Source organism: Theropithecus gelada, chromosome 17 (assembly GCF_003255815.1).
Source record: "Theropithecus gelada isolate Dixy chromosome 17, Tgel_1.0, whole genome shotgun sequence".
In the NCBI taxonomy this organism is placed as follows: domain Eukaryota; kingdom Metazoa; phylum Chordata; class Mammalia; order Primates; family Cercopithecidae; genus Theropithecus; species Theropithecus gelada.
Window position 1 is genome coordinate 67217213 of NC_037685.1, and position 14984 is coordinate 67232196.

Genomic DNA, 14984 nt, shown 5'->3' on the forward strand with positions numbered 1-14984 from the left:
ACAAAATCAAAATGACAGAGGTGGAAAAGGCACTCTCTAGCAGCCGTTAAGCCCTTAGCAGGAGAAAAACAGTCCCTTTCATGGACAAGCGTGCTGGCAGTCCATTCCAAAAGAAAACTGTGGAATCACATGTTTGGAATAGACTTATATCTTGAACAAACAATGGAAACAGAGTCTAGAATGTCTGGTTTAGTAGAGAATCACTATGAGATTGTTGCTTTCAAAAATTACTGACTGAATATCAGCTCAGAACAAAGAACACTGACCATCTATGGAAGATGTAGAGGCTAGTTTACCTCTACACTGAATTTTCTTAGAAAGAATTAAAGATAGAGGGCAGGAACAAGTTGAAATTTGAAAACTTCAGCGGCACTGAGGAACATCTGGAAGAGTAGGCATTCCTTTTCACTTTACACATGGGCCAGTTGCTCACACGCATGTAAATCACTATTGAAAGGGTTCAATCGAGAAACGTGAAATGTAAACAGTACGAGAGCGTGTATGCATGCATTCGTACCATTTGCAAATTCTGGAACCTCATATCAAATATTTAGTAACCCAGATCTGGGACTGGTGGTATCAAACAGATCATTTGTTTATCCTCAGTTTTATTTAGAGCTCTCATGCAACCAAAAAAGAAAAAAAAGAAAGAAACTAAAAACACCCAGAGAAGTTAGATATTCAGTACTGCTCATGAGTGAGAGGTACTGTTTAATAGCATAAATACTTTTGAAAAAGTCCACATCACAGTGTCTTAAATTCTTTGTTTGGAGAAGAAAAAAGCTCAAGTGATTTTCAGATTGAATATGCTATTAAAATTTACATACTCTGAAAAAAAAGAGGAAATTATGAAAAACTCAAGTAATTAGAACTTGAATATATTTACTCTAGAATATGACACCAGGAAATATGAGGTTTCATTTTTCCTCGGCCCAATTTAATCTTTGCCTAGAGCTGTGATCAAATTGCATGTAGTGTATGTATGCACGTATAGAACAGAAAAAGAGGCCTTGTGCAGCCGCCATCAATAAAATAGTAAATGTTAAAAGACCTTCAACTTTAAGAACAGAAATTTCCAAGGAGCAAGACATTATGACTTCGTTGGGTGTTCACAGTAATTCAATTTCACGGAAAATCTCACCATGTAGCTTTCTGCTATGCTTTGACTTTAATTTAGGTCTAGTATCAAGATCCATAGTGTTCCAAGCTCTCCCTGCAATGTCGTCTCTCTCGGCTTGCCTTTCCTTTCTAGGTTCTAGCAAAAGGACACTATGAACTCTTTTTCTTAGAGCCAAAAAGTTTGCGTTGGCACAGAGTCCAGCAGGGGGGAGGTTTTCGGTTTTAAATAAATAAATCATAAAATTCATATATACTGCAAGACACCCTGGAGGTGTTGGATAATGATGTGACGCCGAGGGAAATGATCTGCAGAAACACATAATATATATAAGTCCCATACCTCCTCTAGTGTATTAAGTGGCTGAGCTGTCTAAAGAAATGACCCATTCTGCTGTCTCTGGCTGGAGAATCTCCTGAGTAATGCCTGTCTCTTAGGTGGGTTGCTTTAAAAAAGTTATAGGTGGATATTTCAGATGCTTACTGCTATGACAGAGACTCCAGCTGCTGTGCTATTCGGCTTGGGGCCTGTGTTGAAATGCTTCTTTATCTTTCCAGCTACTGACAGCTGATGTTCATTTTCTGGGAGGCCATCATCCTGGAGAAAAAGAAATAAAGAGAAGAGAAAATGAAAGAAAATGAGATAAATGAAAAATGAAGGTCAAATCTTCCAGTCATAGGTAGCGATCTTAGAATTCGTAAGATGTCAGAAATAAACCAACCAATGTCTACTCATTAAACACTGTTGCTGGAAGTACCGCTCCAAGGTCTCGTTCATTTCCACATCTGCTCTAAAATAAATTTGCTTTGTGTCATCTGACCCTCAGAGATTTGTCTCTAAATTTCAAAAAAAAATTATTTCTGTTTTTGTTTTCTAGTAAAATCTATGCCAACCACGGCTCTAGGAACATGTCAAAAAGCAAGTTCATCTAGATGACCAGAAAAAAGAATTCAATGTGAACATCTTCTTTTTAATATTTTTTTTTCCCTCTTAACCCATTATTTAGACTCAAAGCCAAGGGTCTTGGCTGGCAAGCTGGGGCTTCTGCATGGCCCGTAAATAAACTCAGGCTTGTTCCACAGCTACTCATTTGGCCATACCAAAATCCCAGGCAGCCTTCCAGGCAGAAAGATCTTCCTTAAAGTTTAAATCTTTCTTGCTGCCTTCAAATCATCTGTCATTATGACGTAGTTTATATTGGAGCTCATTTTAACCAAGGTCTCTATTCTCTGCTGGAGCCCTCTATGACTGAGGCTGGATACATGGTTCTCTTGTATTGAATACTGTTAGAATCGCAATAACCAGGGTCATAAGTATGTGCCACCACTTACTAGAGTTCATGATGAAAAGGCTGCAGGATCCTTCAAGGCAGAGACTGTGTTTCACTCACTATAGAATCCCCAGGTCTTAGCATAGTGCCTTGCACATAGTAGATGCTCAATTGTGGAATAAATGAATGAACAGATAATAGAACGTTTGCAACTCACTGCTAAAAAGAAACTCCTGGCAATCACTTTGATGCCATTCATTATTTTTCTTTTCTTCTTCCTCTCCATCATTGTGCAGGTAATTTCTTGGTTCCACCTGGGAAAATAAGTCTGCTGCTTCTCAAGCATAATGTGCTGGCTCCTTTTGCACGAGCTGGTCCCTCCACATGGCATTTGCTTTTTCTTTCAGCATTTGGGCATTCACTTATTCAATGGACATTAACTGCATGCCTACATGGGCCAGGCACTACAGTAGGTGGGGGAGAAATGACGGCAAGCAAAGACAGGCATGGACCCTCCTCTCCTAGACTCTCTGCTCCATTTCTTTTCTTCATAACTTGGGCCTGTTCCAAGGCACTCATCCCCGGGTTAAGCACAATCCATTCTATTGGCTTTTCTGGAAACCCCCAGTGCTTTTTTCATTATATCAACTTGCACTATTTCTATTTTTTGGTGTTAGAAACAAGGTGAAATTCCAGTAGAGTGGGGATGCTACTTGGGGAGGGAACAGAAGCAGGGCCACATGAAGTGCCGACTTTGTCAAGGGCTATGTTAGGAATAGCAGAATGTGGGAGGAAGATGTGATCTCTGTCCACCAGAATCTTGCAGGCTAATTAGGAGACAAAATACGCACAGACTATGTAAAATCGTGAAACAGGCCAACAAGATAAAAAGGAGCTGTTACAAGGCAGCATGACGGGATGGCTCAGCTAGGCGCACCAAAGAAGTTCAGAGGAGAAAGGGCATATTTTCTGTTGTGAACAGGCACAGCCGACTTCATGAGGGATCATGGGACTTGACCTGGCCCTTAATGATGGAGAGTGTGTTGACAGGCAGAGAGGAGGGACAGTGATATTTGGTGCGTAGTGTGTGCAAGTGGGAAGCTACAAAGTCATGTCTGCCAAACAAGAAGTCAAACAGTTTGTCTGTAGTTAAGAGTTTATGTACCATGGTAATGGCAGAGAAAGCTCAAAAAACAGGAGAAGATTGGCCATAAAGGAGTGCCCAAAAGATTCCAGAATTGAAGTCTTCATCTCCATTAGGAACACAGCTTTTTAATAAGAGGACTGTAAGTTTAAGAAATGTGAAGGACTACCTTCCCTTTACTGAGGTATTTTTATAGTACATTATCCAGCTCTTGGTTCACTCTACAAGTGAAAGAGAAGTCAGATGATAATTACAAGGAATTAGGATTATGCATCCAGCGTTCTAAACACAAGGTGAATTCAATGGTGTATATATAAAATGTTTTTACTAAAATGGTGAATGAGGCCGAATGCGGTGGCTCATACCTGTAATCCCAGCACTTTGGGAGGCCGAGGCAGGTGGATCACCTGAGGTTGGGAGTTCGAGACTAGCCTGACCAACATGGAGAAACCCCATCTCTACTAAAAATACAAAATTAGCTGGGCATGGTGGCACATGCCTGTAATCCCAGCTACTCAAGAGGCTGAGGCAGGAGAATCGCTTGAGCCTGGAGGCGGAGGTTACGGTGAGCCAAGATCGCTCCATTGCACTCCAGCCTGGGCAACAAAAGCGAAACTCCGTCTCAAAACAAAAACAAGCAAACAAACAAACAACTGGTGAATGAAACAACCCCGGAATTTAAGTTGGACAATAGCGTTTGGAATCTAAGTTAGGATTTTTGAGAGTTTTTCAACATTTGACAAGGGATAAAATGATACTGAAAGTCTTCTGAATATTAGTATCATGCCTTGGCAAAGTGTCGGGTTCTGCCAGAATGAAAGGGGCCACCCTGGGTACCCTACTGGCCTCATCCCCCAAGATTACACATGCACTTCTTACCATCTCTTTGTAGAGTTTCAGGCTACCTTGGGCAAAGCGAACAAATGAGTTTTCGATGATGAGATAGTTTGAAAAACATGATTGTGGAGAAGGTTGAGGAAAGGTTTTTCTTTTTAGGATGAAAGCAACTTGAGCATATTTGTGGTCTTAGGATAAGAAGCTAGAGAAAAGGGAGAGTTGAAAGATAGGAGAAAGGGCAGGGTAGGCACGGAGGGTAGAAGTGAAGTGGTTTGCCTGGGGGAGGTATAGGTTTACTTCTTTCTCTGGGGCAAAGATGAAACAAAGAGAGAATGAGCAGAGGTGCAGGGGAGGGAAATGGTAAGAGTATGGCAGGGCGAGGAAGATGAAACAAGCATTAACTGCTATTAATATGTATGATCATTTTCCTCCTCAAACTTCCGTCTATTTATTAGTCCCATTTTGAAGATCGGCAAAATGAGGCTCAGCAAGGTGAAATCATTTTCTCTACATCACACAGCTAGAAAGTGGTTGAGTCAGCATCGAACCAGGCCTGAAACTCTGTTCTTTTTCCCACACCAGGTTGCATGAATTGAGGATGCTCACTAGCATGGCATCAGCTACAAAAGGGCTGCTTCACTGCTCAATGGAAATACTCAGTGAATCATCTTTTCCATGATGAAAGTGGCACAGTGGTGAGGGGGAAGGAGAATTGAATCGGGGCCGAACAAACCAGAGAATATTTGGACGCGACTTAATGGAGCCTGGGGAACATCTGGTGGTCAATAAAAGAGACGTTGAACATTTCAGGGACCCAGTGGAACACAGTTAGAAATTCTCTGTCAAGCGGAGACTGGGTGTCCACTAATCTGGGATGTGTCAACGTGACCTATTAGAGCCAGGACTCTAGGATCCTATGTGCAGCAAGCAGCGCAGCAAGGCCTGGCTGACACTGGGCAGAATAAAGTTGCACGGAGCCAACAGGGTTGCCCTATGACTGGCACAGGCTGTGTTTACCAGCCTGGGTGCAAATATGGGGAAAGATAGCTGGGTTATCACAAGAGCAGCCCCTACTTAACTTACTGAGAAAGATTCAGCTGTTGCTGAATAACCCCACCTTCTTTTCACTCCCCACCATTGGCACCGTTTCAGAAACTTGCCTTCACCTGGCTTTCGCCCCACTGCCAGTTCTTGAGCTAGGAGTTTGCTACCTAGCCTCCTCACAATGGATTTCCTTATCATTTCCCAGCCCTGTCCTGCTCCTAATCTCCTGTCAAGGTTCCTAGCAACTCTTTCAGATACTGGGGCCTGGAGGTGAAGGCCTCCAGCTTTACATTCCAGTGAAGGTTTGAGCTTCCCTTGGGTTATTAGTTCACATTGAAGCAATGCAAGTAGCGAAACAACCCTCACAAGTTGTCAGAGAGGCTTTTGACTTCAGAAATCTTAACACGTTCCGGGATTTTTTTCCAATGAAATAAGGTGTCTCAGCTGGAGTAGGTAAAACATATACATGTACACACACACACACACAAACCCATGACAATGAAAAAGTCGCAGTGTTTTTATATAAATTTTGAAGGTTTTCAGCATAATTGGATAAAAATACTTAAACAATTGGCTTTGCAGGGATCTAATCTGTACCTGCGCCATACAGATGGATGACGGAGATTTAGCTAACTTACTGTCATGCATCAGTAAAATAAATACGGACGTTAAAAACATACATTTATATAGATACATCTTTATCACCATTATTCAGAATAGATTGCGTGCCAAAAATGTGCTATGCATTTTCTAAACGTGACAAATCTGGCAGTATTTTACAAACAGTTGTAGTATTATTACCATACGTTCTGGTTTGGTGGTAGTTTCTGAAGTTTGACACAGGCTGGTGGTGGTTTGAGGTTAGCAGTTTTTGATTTAGAAATTCCCATCCTCCACTTGGCAGAGCATTGCAACTGACACGAACAAAATGAGTTTGCAAAATGGAAAATGAACTCTCACCACTGTCCATAGGAGACCTGGCCTCCTGGTCTCCGTTTCTCTAGGGGTTACTGGGGAAGAGCTGTGGGGAGGCGTGTGGGGGAACGGATGTTAAGTCACTCTGTAGTGTGAATTCCTCACTTTCCTCTGGGAAACCATTTCAGGCATCACGCTTTAGAAAATTCTCATCCCCTTGTGGATTTTTGGTTTTGAATCATGGATCTGGTTTGCAGTGTATTCATTGCCAGACTCTATTATTAATAATATCTGTAAACTCAGGAGAAGCATGGCAGTCTTGAGCAGTTTACTGCTAGAATATTCCCACTTAGTTTTAAACAATTCCAAGGTCATTAAAGGACTCTTCAATAGCAGTTCCGCTTCACCTTCTAGTGTGCTTGACTCCTGTTAAGCATCCCCACCTGCACGGCACCCCTAGTCCCCTTGACTCTCTTCCACATGGCCCTAGGATTCTCTGTCTACAATTCATACTGCACTTTGGGAGAAAATGTAAAGCAAGTTAAGATTTATCTTAGAGCAAGGACAGGATAAAATGCCCATACAGAAACTGAAATTCCATGTCATCATTTAAAATTTATGAATATAAATAAGTGGTTTTATATATTATTACAGTGTCATTGGGTTTCACTTAATTTCTAACAAATTCTACCAGCACAATAAGATGAATGTTTACATTTTTGTGTGTGTGAGTAGGGCTGATTTTTATTAGTCAACACAGAATATCTTGGGAGATTATCCAGACTTCTATTTTTTCTTCTTTCTCTTGTTCTTTTTTTCTTTTTGGATATCTTGACTTAGCAGAATCTTTTCAAAAGAGTATGTAGGTGGGATATAGGAGGTAAATTAAAATGTAAAGGCCAGGAAGGTGATAGAAAGTCTCCAATTGGCTAAATAACTATACTTGATTTATTTAAACCAGTCTGTTCTGCTAGTACAAAAGTTCTTGAACTTGGTCTCATGTTATAATCACCTGTGAGCGTTCAAAAGTCCTGATGCCAGGGAGCCAGTGCAAACTAATTAAATCAGAATGTCTGGGGGCAAAATCCAGGCATCAGACCTGTGTTAGAGGCTCCAGTGGGCTTCAGGCTAGACTCCTTTGAGTCTCAGTTTTTTTGTTTGTTTGTTTTTCTTGAGACGGAGTTTCACTCTTGTCGCCCAGGCTAGAGTGCAATGGCACGATCTTGGCTCACCGCAACCTCCGCTTCCCAGGTTCAAGCGATTCTCCTGCCTCAGACTCCCGAGTAGGTGGGGTTACAGGCATGAGCCACCACACCCGGCTAATTTTGTATTTCTAGTAGAGACGGGGTTTCTCCATGTTGGTGAGGCTGGTCTTGAACTCCCGACCTCAGGTGATCTGCCTGCCTCGGCCTCCCAAAGTGCTGGGATTACAGGTGTGAGCCACTGTGCCCAACCCTCAGTTTTTTAAATCAGTAAAATTGGCAGAATAATTTGATGTAAAACACAGATTCATAAAATTATAGCATCCTAGAGTATCAGAAGAATAACTCTGGTATAAGGTAGATGAACATTTTGAAAATAAAAATAGAATGACAGCAATATATTTAAAATATCACAATGATGATAATTTGATCCTATTTATATATAAGAATTTTTTTCTGGAAATGTCAATTCTGTTTATGAACTTATCATGAACCTACATTTTCTATCAATAAAGCATCATTTGTGGGGAAAGTGACTCAACCCTCTTTCCAATTCCTGGAAAAGTCAAGACATATTATTGCCTATTTTATTCTTATATTATAATAAATGTGCCTAAATCATATTGTTCTCCACTAGATGGGTAATAGGGTAAAGAAACGTAGCTGGGATAATTTCTGTTGGCATTTTATAACTACATTAAACAAAGTAACTGTGATGCTGGAGAAAGTAACAGAGCTGGTGATACACATATTATCTATCTGGATCTGTGACACACAAACAGGATCATGTTTGGGGGTGACAGTCTTTCTTCCTTAATCAAGCTTCTCATTCACCAACATTAATGACAATTTGCATTTCATCAGCACATAGCAATGGATGAAACAGCTGTCATCTGGCTCAGACTCAAATTCACCAAATATTTGCTAAGTACCTACAAGGTGCTAGGACTTAAGATTGCCCTCTCAGACTCTTCAACTATATGATCCTTTTCCCATCCGTACAGCAAGCGGAAAGGAGAATTCTATTTTCTCCATTTCATAGATAGGAAAACAGGTTCAAAGAAGAGAAAAGCCTTGCCCAAGGTCACACAGGCGAGTGAGCTGATGCTTCCTCCGCGAGTCTACATTCCTCTTCCAGACACGTGGCTGCTTACTGACGATGACTTTGTTCATGTGTCTCATTAGAACCATCCACAGAGAGGCCTTGCTCATGACTCTTTCAACAACAGAGCAAAGGGCAAGAATACGGTGGAGCATGGCGGGATTCGGACCCAGGACATGTGAAAAATAAAGGTGAGCTTAGAGGAATCTCTAAGCTTCCTTAGAGGAGTGAGGCTAAAACAGGTGACTTTTGCCAACTAGGTTTTCCTTTCTGCTTCCCTATGCTCTACTTTTGTATAAGGTTGCCTTTTCTTTTTCTTTCTTTCTTTTTTTTTTTTGTTTCTTTGTTTTTGTTTTTTGAGACAGAGTCTCCCTCCGTCACCCAGGGTGGAGTGCAGTGGCTCGAACTTGGCTCACAGCAACCTCTGCCCCTAGGTTCAAGCGATCCTCATTCCTCAGCCTCCCTAGTAGCTGGGATTACAGGCACCCACCACCATGCTGGGCTGTTTTTTTTGTTTGTTTGTTTTTTGTTTTTTAGTAGAGATGTGGTTTTATTATGTTGGCCAGGCTGGTCTCAAACTCCTGGCCTCAAATGATCCACCTGCCATGGCCTCCCAGAGTGCTGGTGTTACAGGCATGAACCACTGCACCCAGCCAAGACTGCCTTTTCAATTCCAAGTATGCCAAGTAAAAAGGTCATGGTATAAGTAACAGAGAAAATCAGAACTAATGAGAGCAGAGGAAGAGCTTTTTGACAACGTCCTTAGGGTTCCCATAATTATTAGTACTTTTCTCTCCGCTTCTCTCCTTTGTGGTAATCAGATATAATTTGATTGCTAAATACTAAATGTCTTACTAAACAGATATTCTTTGAAATCTCTAATTTATTTATTTAATTTGCTTGGTCATTCATTTGTTGTACTTGGAGACGTCAACAAATACTAAACGCTCATTGTGAAAGCTTCCTTTTAACAATTGATTATTTTCAGATGAAGAAAAAATATGTTTTCTGATTTAGTTACTTCATAAAGATAATTTCAAAAGTTAAGCACTCACTTAATCAAGACTTTAAAAAGCTTTTATTAAAACCAATTTTTTTTTTGGATGGTCTGTTTTAATTACAGAAAGGGTATTTTTTTTTAGTTTTTGATCTCCTAGATGATTACTTAAATTCTCTCCTTGCTTTTAGAAAATGCCTTTAGGAAATCTGAGAGGAAAAACTGAAATGGACAGCAGAAGTCTAAGATCCAGAGGGAGCCATGGAACCTAATTATCAGCAAAGTGGGATCATGTGTAAAAATGTTCACAAAACCAGGTAGAGGAGGCAGAAAGTTACTGCTGAGACATGTATATATAGCCATAATGAGCAACCTATTTTTTCACTGGTAACAGCCAGAAGGCTTCTTCATTTTGTTTCTTTACCACAGTTGAGTTGGGATATTATTAACATAGGGCCATTTGGTCTGGAATTGGGAAGATTCATGCTGTTCCCAACAGCATTTCAGACCCCTCATGTATATAAACAAATTTGCTCACACTTACAAAGTTATCTTCTAGCAAACATACACATTCTGCTGGAACTGACTGTCAGATAGCTTCTTCCCAGTCTTCTCCAGGACTGAGCTCTGGCACCTCTTTCTCTGGACTCTGGGAAGTCTCCCCACAGAGCAGACTGGGGTAGCCGTTCTCACCACCCTGGAACTCTCTGGTTGTATCAGACGTTGTTCCTAGAGGGCAGGGCTGGCACACAGTGTCTCTCTAATAAAAATGCATTTAGAAATCTCTACAAATAATTTTTTAAAAAATTACTCAGTTGTGGTGGCGCACACCTGGGTCCCAGCTACTTGGGAGGCTGAGGCTGGAGGATTGCCTGAGCCCAGGAGGTCAAGGCTGCCGTGAGCCATGATTGTGACACTGCATTCCAGCCTGGGTGACAGAGTGAGACCCTGTCTCAAAAAAAAAGCAAAATTAAAATGATTATTTTTCATCTATGAATATCTTTCCTCTATGGCTCTTCAGGAGCCTTTTAAGGCCACATGTCAAATTCAGATTGTCTAGTTTCTTCTGTGTGGTTCCCCTGTCTCAGCTTTTCCAGAGCTAATTAGAGCTAATATGCAGTTTGACAATTTATGGATGGTAGGCTTTTTTTTTTTTTCTTTGAAATTTAAGGAAAAAATTTATTGAAGATTTGAAAAACAATCCCTAAAAGATTGACTTTTCCGGAAAACTAGCTACACAATGCATTGTGTCTGTCATGTTAAAATGTGCTTTAGACACAAATACAAAAACCGTGAAACAAGCCACCATTCTTCAACAATTTGAGCAAAGATAAAATGCCTAAGTAACAACAAGGATGACTAGCAAAGGATGGGCTCTTCAAGCATCATAAAAAAAAGTAGCACAAATAGATGAGTGTGTTCAGTTATATATACTGAATTGAACCATTGGCACTAGGAATCAGAGCATTTTGTCATACAGCATTAACACGTGGATCAGTCAGAACCAACCACTGCCACTCAGAGAGCCTACAGCTGGCTTGTGCCTCTTCCTTCCCGCACAGCTAAGAAAAAGGTACCATGACCTGGGTAAGTGAGTTTGGAAAGGTTGCTGACTTGTATTAGCAATCATTACAATGATGACAATGTCCATATTATACCTACCTATTTACAACATTACCACATTTTCATGTATAACAAAGGGTGCGGTAGATGTAATCTGGTGCATGGGACTTTAAAACACCTGGGCTGAAAGTGAGGATATCTGGCTGCAAATTCTGGCTCAACTGCAAGTTTGGCTACTTTGAGAAAATCACCCTGCATAGCCTTAGTCTCCTCATCTGTAAAATGGGTACAATAATCCCCATCCTGCTTATCTTGTAGGCTTGTTATGAGGCTCAAGTGAGATACTTCCTAATCTTTTCAGCTTCATAGAAAAGGATAATTTTTGCTTAGCACCCTGGGGTGAATGCAGATGTTGTTGAGGCTGGAAGTGACCACTCCTGGATACTGGCTGTACAGCCCCACTGTCCTTAGGGCCATGGGGATTACTATTTTTGCATGTCTGTACATCAGTTAGAAAATTCTGCTATATGAGAAGCCTTAAAATAAACCTCAGTGCATAGCTCTACATGCTCATTTTCATGTCTATTCTCCTGTTATTTGTATATAACCTCCCACTGGAGTGTGAAGAATCACATTCAGACATGTAGAATGCTGGAACCTAGACCTATGGCCATCAAGTGGCAGAACACAAATGAGATCCCAAGTTTTGTCACCCCCTATGTAGTCACCTGACACGCTGGCTGTGCTTTCAATCATGCCTTGACCTCAAGCTTTTGTTGTTTTGGAAAACAAAACAAAACAAATCACTCAACTACTCACCAAGGTGACAATTCAGAGAAATGGAACATTTTGTTGCCTTCAATGTACAGCCAGATGATTCAGTGCAGTAGGGAGGCTGGTAAAATTTTTATCAATGAGCTGACAATTTTATGATTGTCCACCTCTAGGACCATGTCCATATATATATTCAAGCCTATATCTGTTCTCTATTCTGGCCATTAGACCTAATGATGGAGCTTCCCCATCTGTCAATGGGGATTACCATAGAAACTAGATTACACAGTCATAATGTTGTTGGAAAGAACACAATCAGTACAAACGCAATACAGTTAAGGTATATAAGATGCTTAAAATACTTCTGGCAGACTCTAGAAGTTAAGCATTCTATCAGTATTAACTATGAGTATTATTATTATTATTATTATTATTATTATTACTATTTGAGATGGAATCTTGTTCTGTCACCCAGGCTTGAGTGCAATGGTGCAATCTCTGCTCACTGCAGCCTCCGCCTCCTGGGTTCAAGCGATTCTACTCCCGCAGCCTCCCGAGTAGCTGGGATTACAGGCGTATGACACCATGCCTAGCTATTTTTTGTTGTTATTTTTTGTTTTTAATAGAGATGGGGTTTAGCCATGTTGGCCAGGCTGGTCTCAAACTCCTAACCTCAAGTGATCTGCCCACCTTGGGCTCCCAAAGTACTGGGATTACAGGTGTGAGTCACTGTGCCCAGCCTACTATTATTATTTTTTGAAATGGAGTCTCACTCTTTTGTCCAGGTTGGAGTACAGTGGCACAATCTCAGCTCACTGCAGCCTCCGCCTCCCGGGTTCAAGTTATTCTCATGCCTCAGGCTCCTGAGTAGCTGGGATTACAGGTGCGCACCGCCACACCCAGTTAATTTTTGTATTTTTAGTAGAGACGGAGTTTCACCATGTTGACCAGACCAGTCTCAAACTCCCAGCTTCAAGCGATCTGCCTGCCTCAGCCTCCCAAAGTGCTGGGATTACAGGCATGAGCCACTGCACCCAGCCAACTATGAGTATTATTAATCAAAACTAATTTTACCCATCCGTTGTAGAGAAATACAAAGTTAAAAAATAATGACTCTGCTCTGGAGAATTCCTTCATAGTTAATGAAATATCATTAGACCCTTGCACTCAAAGAACAGCCACAGAGGCAGCATCGGGGAGATCTTAGAAATGCAGAGCCTCCAATCTACTCTGTTAGAATCCACATTTTAACAGGATCTCCCGGTGATCTGTAAGCACATTCAAGTTTGAGAAGTGCTGTATTGGAGTAGCCCAAGGTGTATGCAGAAATCCTTAGGTCACTTGTACTTTTGGTAGGAATCAATCATGCAAAAAGCAGGACTGACTCAGAAAGTCTGTTATGTCTTCTTGATGATTATTCAGCTCTAATCTGGACCTCAGAAAGCAGGTTGTGGGGTAGAAGATTGAGGCCACTGGCACCTCACCAGTTAGAAGGCAGTCTCATCAGAATAAAATGTAATGGATACATCAGATGCCCTCGTGGAACAAGTCTAAGATCCTGTAACTGTCCTGGCACATATGAGGGGGAGGAACAAAATGAAACCCAACACTTTTCTTTTTTTTTTTTTTTTCAGATGTCATTCAGGTTGGAGCGCAGTGGCATATTCTTGGCTTACTACAACCTCTGGTTCCCAGGCTCAAGCAATCCTCCCACCTCAGCCTCCTAAGTAGCTGGGACCACAGGCTTGCGCCACCATGCCCAGCTAATTTTTCATACTTTTTGGTAAAGATCGGGTTCTGCCATGTTGCCCAGGCTCTCCTCGAACTCCTGAGCTCAGGCGATCCACCCACCTCGGCCTCCCAAAGGCTGAAATTACAGGCTTGAGTCACTGCACCTGGCCCACAACACTTTCAAAAGGAGGCAAGAGCATTAGAAAATCTGCAACAGATTTTTAAAAGGAATGTTAGGAGAGAACATAGGAAATGGTGCAAGTCACTTACATTAACCCAGGGATGCTCAAGGACTTGAACAGCAGAAAATCGCTGATCTACGTCGACCAACAGCATCATGGTAATGAGCTCCTGTGAAGGGGAACATTAGAGTCCAATTACCTGAAGTTAAGGTGAAACGCTGGATGTGTGCAAATGCAAGAATTCTCTTTTAGTTTCGAAAAGCATTTGTAAAAGCTCTAAATCTTAAAAACATCAACTCCACTTACCTGTGGCTACTTATCACCTTCAAAAGTTACAAATGGTAAGCAGTTGGAATTATAAATACATAGCTTGTGGTTGAATAAAAATTAATATCAAAATCAATTTCATAAAAATGTTCGTAGAAAAGAAATCATACAAGTTAAGGAATTAATATTCCTTTCTTTGTCTAGCATTTTGCACGTTAAAGACAAATTTATTAATTAGTTTAATATAGAAGTCACATTTAAAAAAACACTTTACTTAAAATTTCACTTTAGCAGCTGAAAGGAAAAATGAAATTCTCCCCCTAATTTCAAGACAGCATACTTAGGTTTGAAAGAAAGGAATGAGGAAAGACATAGAATTGCCAACAGCTAGGTGGCAAGATAGAGTTGATCCTTTAGTAGCTAAAGAACTCTAAAGAAATAGGTTAAAATTGCTTCAACAATTTCCAGACAAATCAATACAAACAAAAACGGAACTATTAAGAGGTAAACAATTTTATCATCCTGAAATTAATGGAACTTCCTTATGAGCTCAAATGGACTTGGACCAGGAATGCTCTACTTGGGTCTTAACGATGAGTATGCTATGCAAGTGTCCACTTTGGATTAGAAGTTCCCATGTCACAAAATGGTTAGATATGCGTTATCCAGTTCCTTACATACACAGGCTTTATAGTACCACTCGGGAAGCGGGTGATTTAATTTCATTGAAGGAGAGAATTCACTCAGCCTTCTTCATTCACTTTCTAACTGAGACCAGAACTCGTGAAAGCATCTGCTGTGTGTAATGCCCTTTGCAGGTGCTATGGAGGTATAGCAGA

The 14984-nt window shown here is 40.9% G+C and overlaps 1 protein-coding gene across 5 annotated transcripts in view; it reads right to left on the minus strand.

Moving 5' to 3' along the window:
• DCLK1 (doublecortin like kinase 1) overlaps positions 1-14984 on the minus strand; it is a 355985-nt gene that overhangs the window by 23174 nt on the left and 317827 nt on the right. For all 5 annotated transcript variants that reach the window (XM_025364300.1, XM_025364299.1, XM_025364301.1 and 2 more), the window contains 2 exons: positions 13967-14047; positions 1601-1714 (listed from right to left, as the gene is read on the minus strand). In XM_025364300.1, the coding sequence (XP_025220085.1) occupies positions 1601-1714; positions 13967-14047 (195 nt within the window). The remainder of the gene's footprint in view (positions 1-1600; positions 1715-13966; positions 14048-14984) is intronic.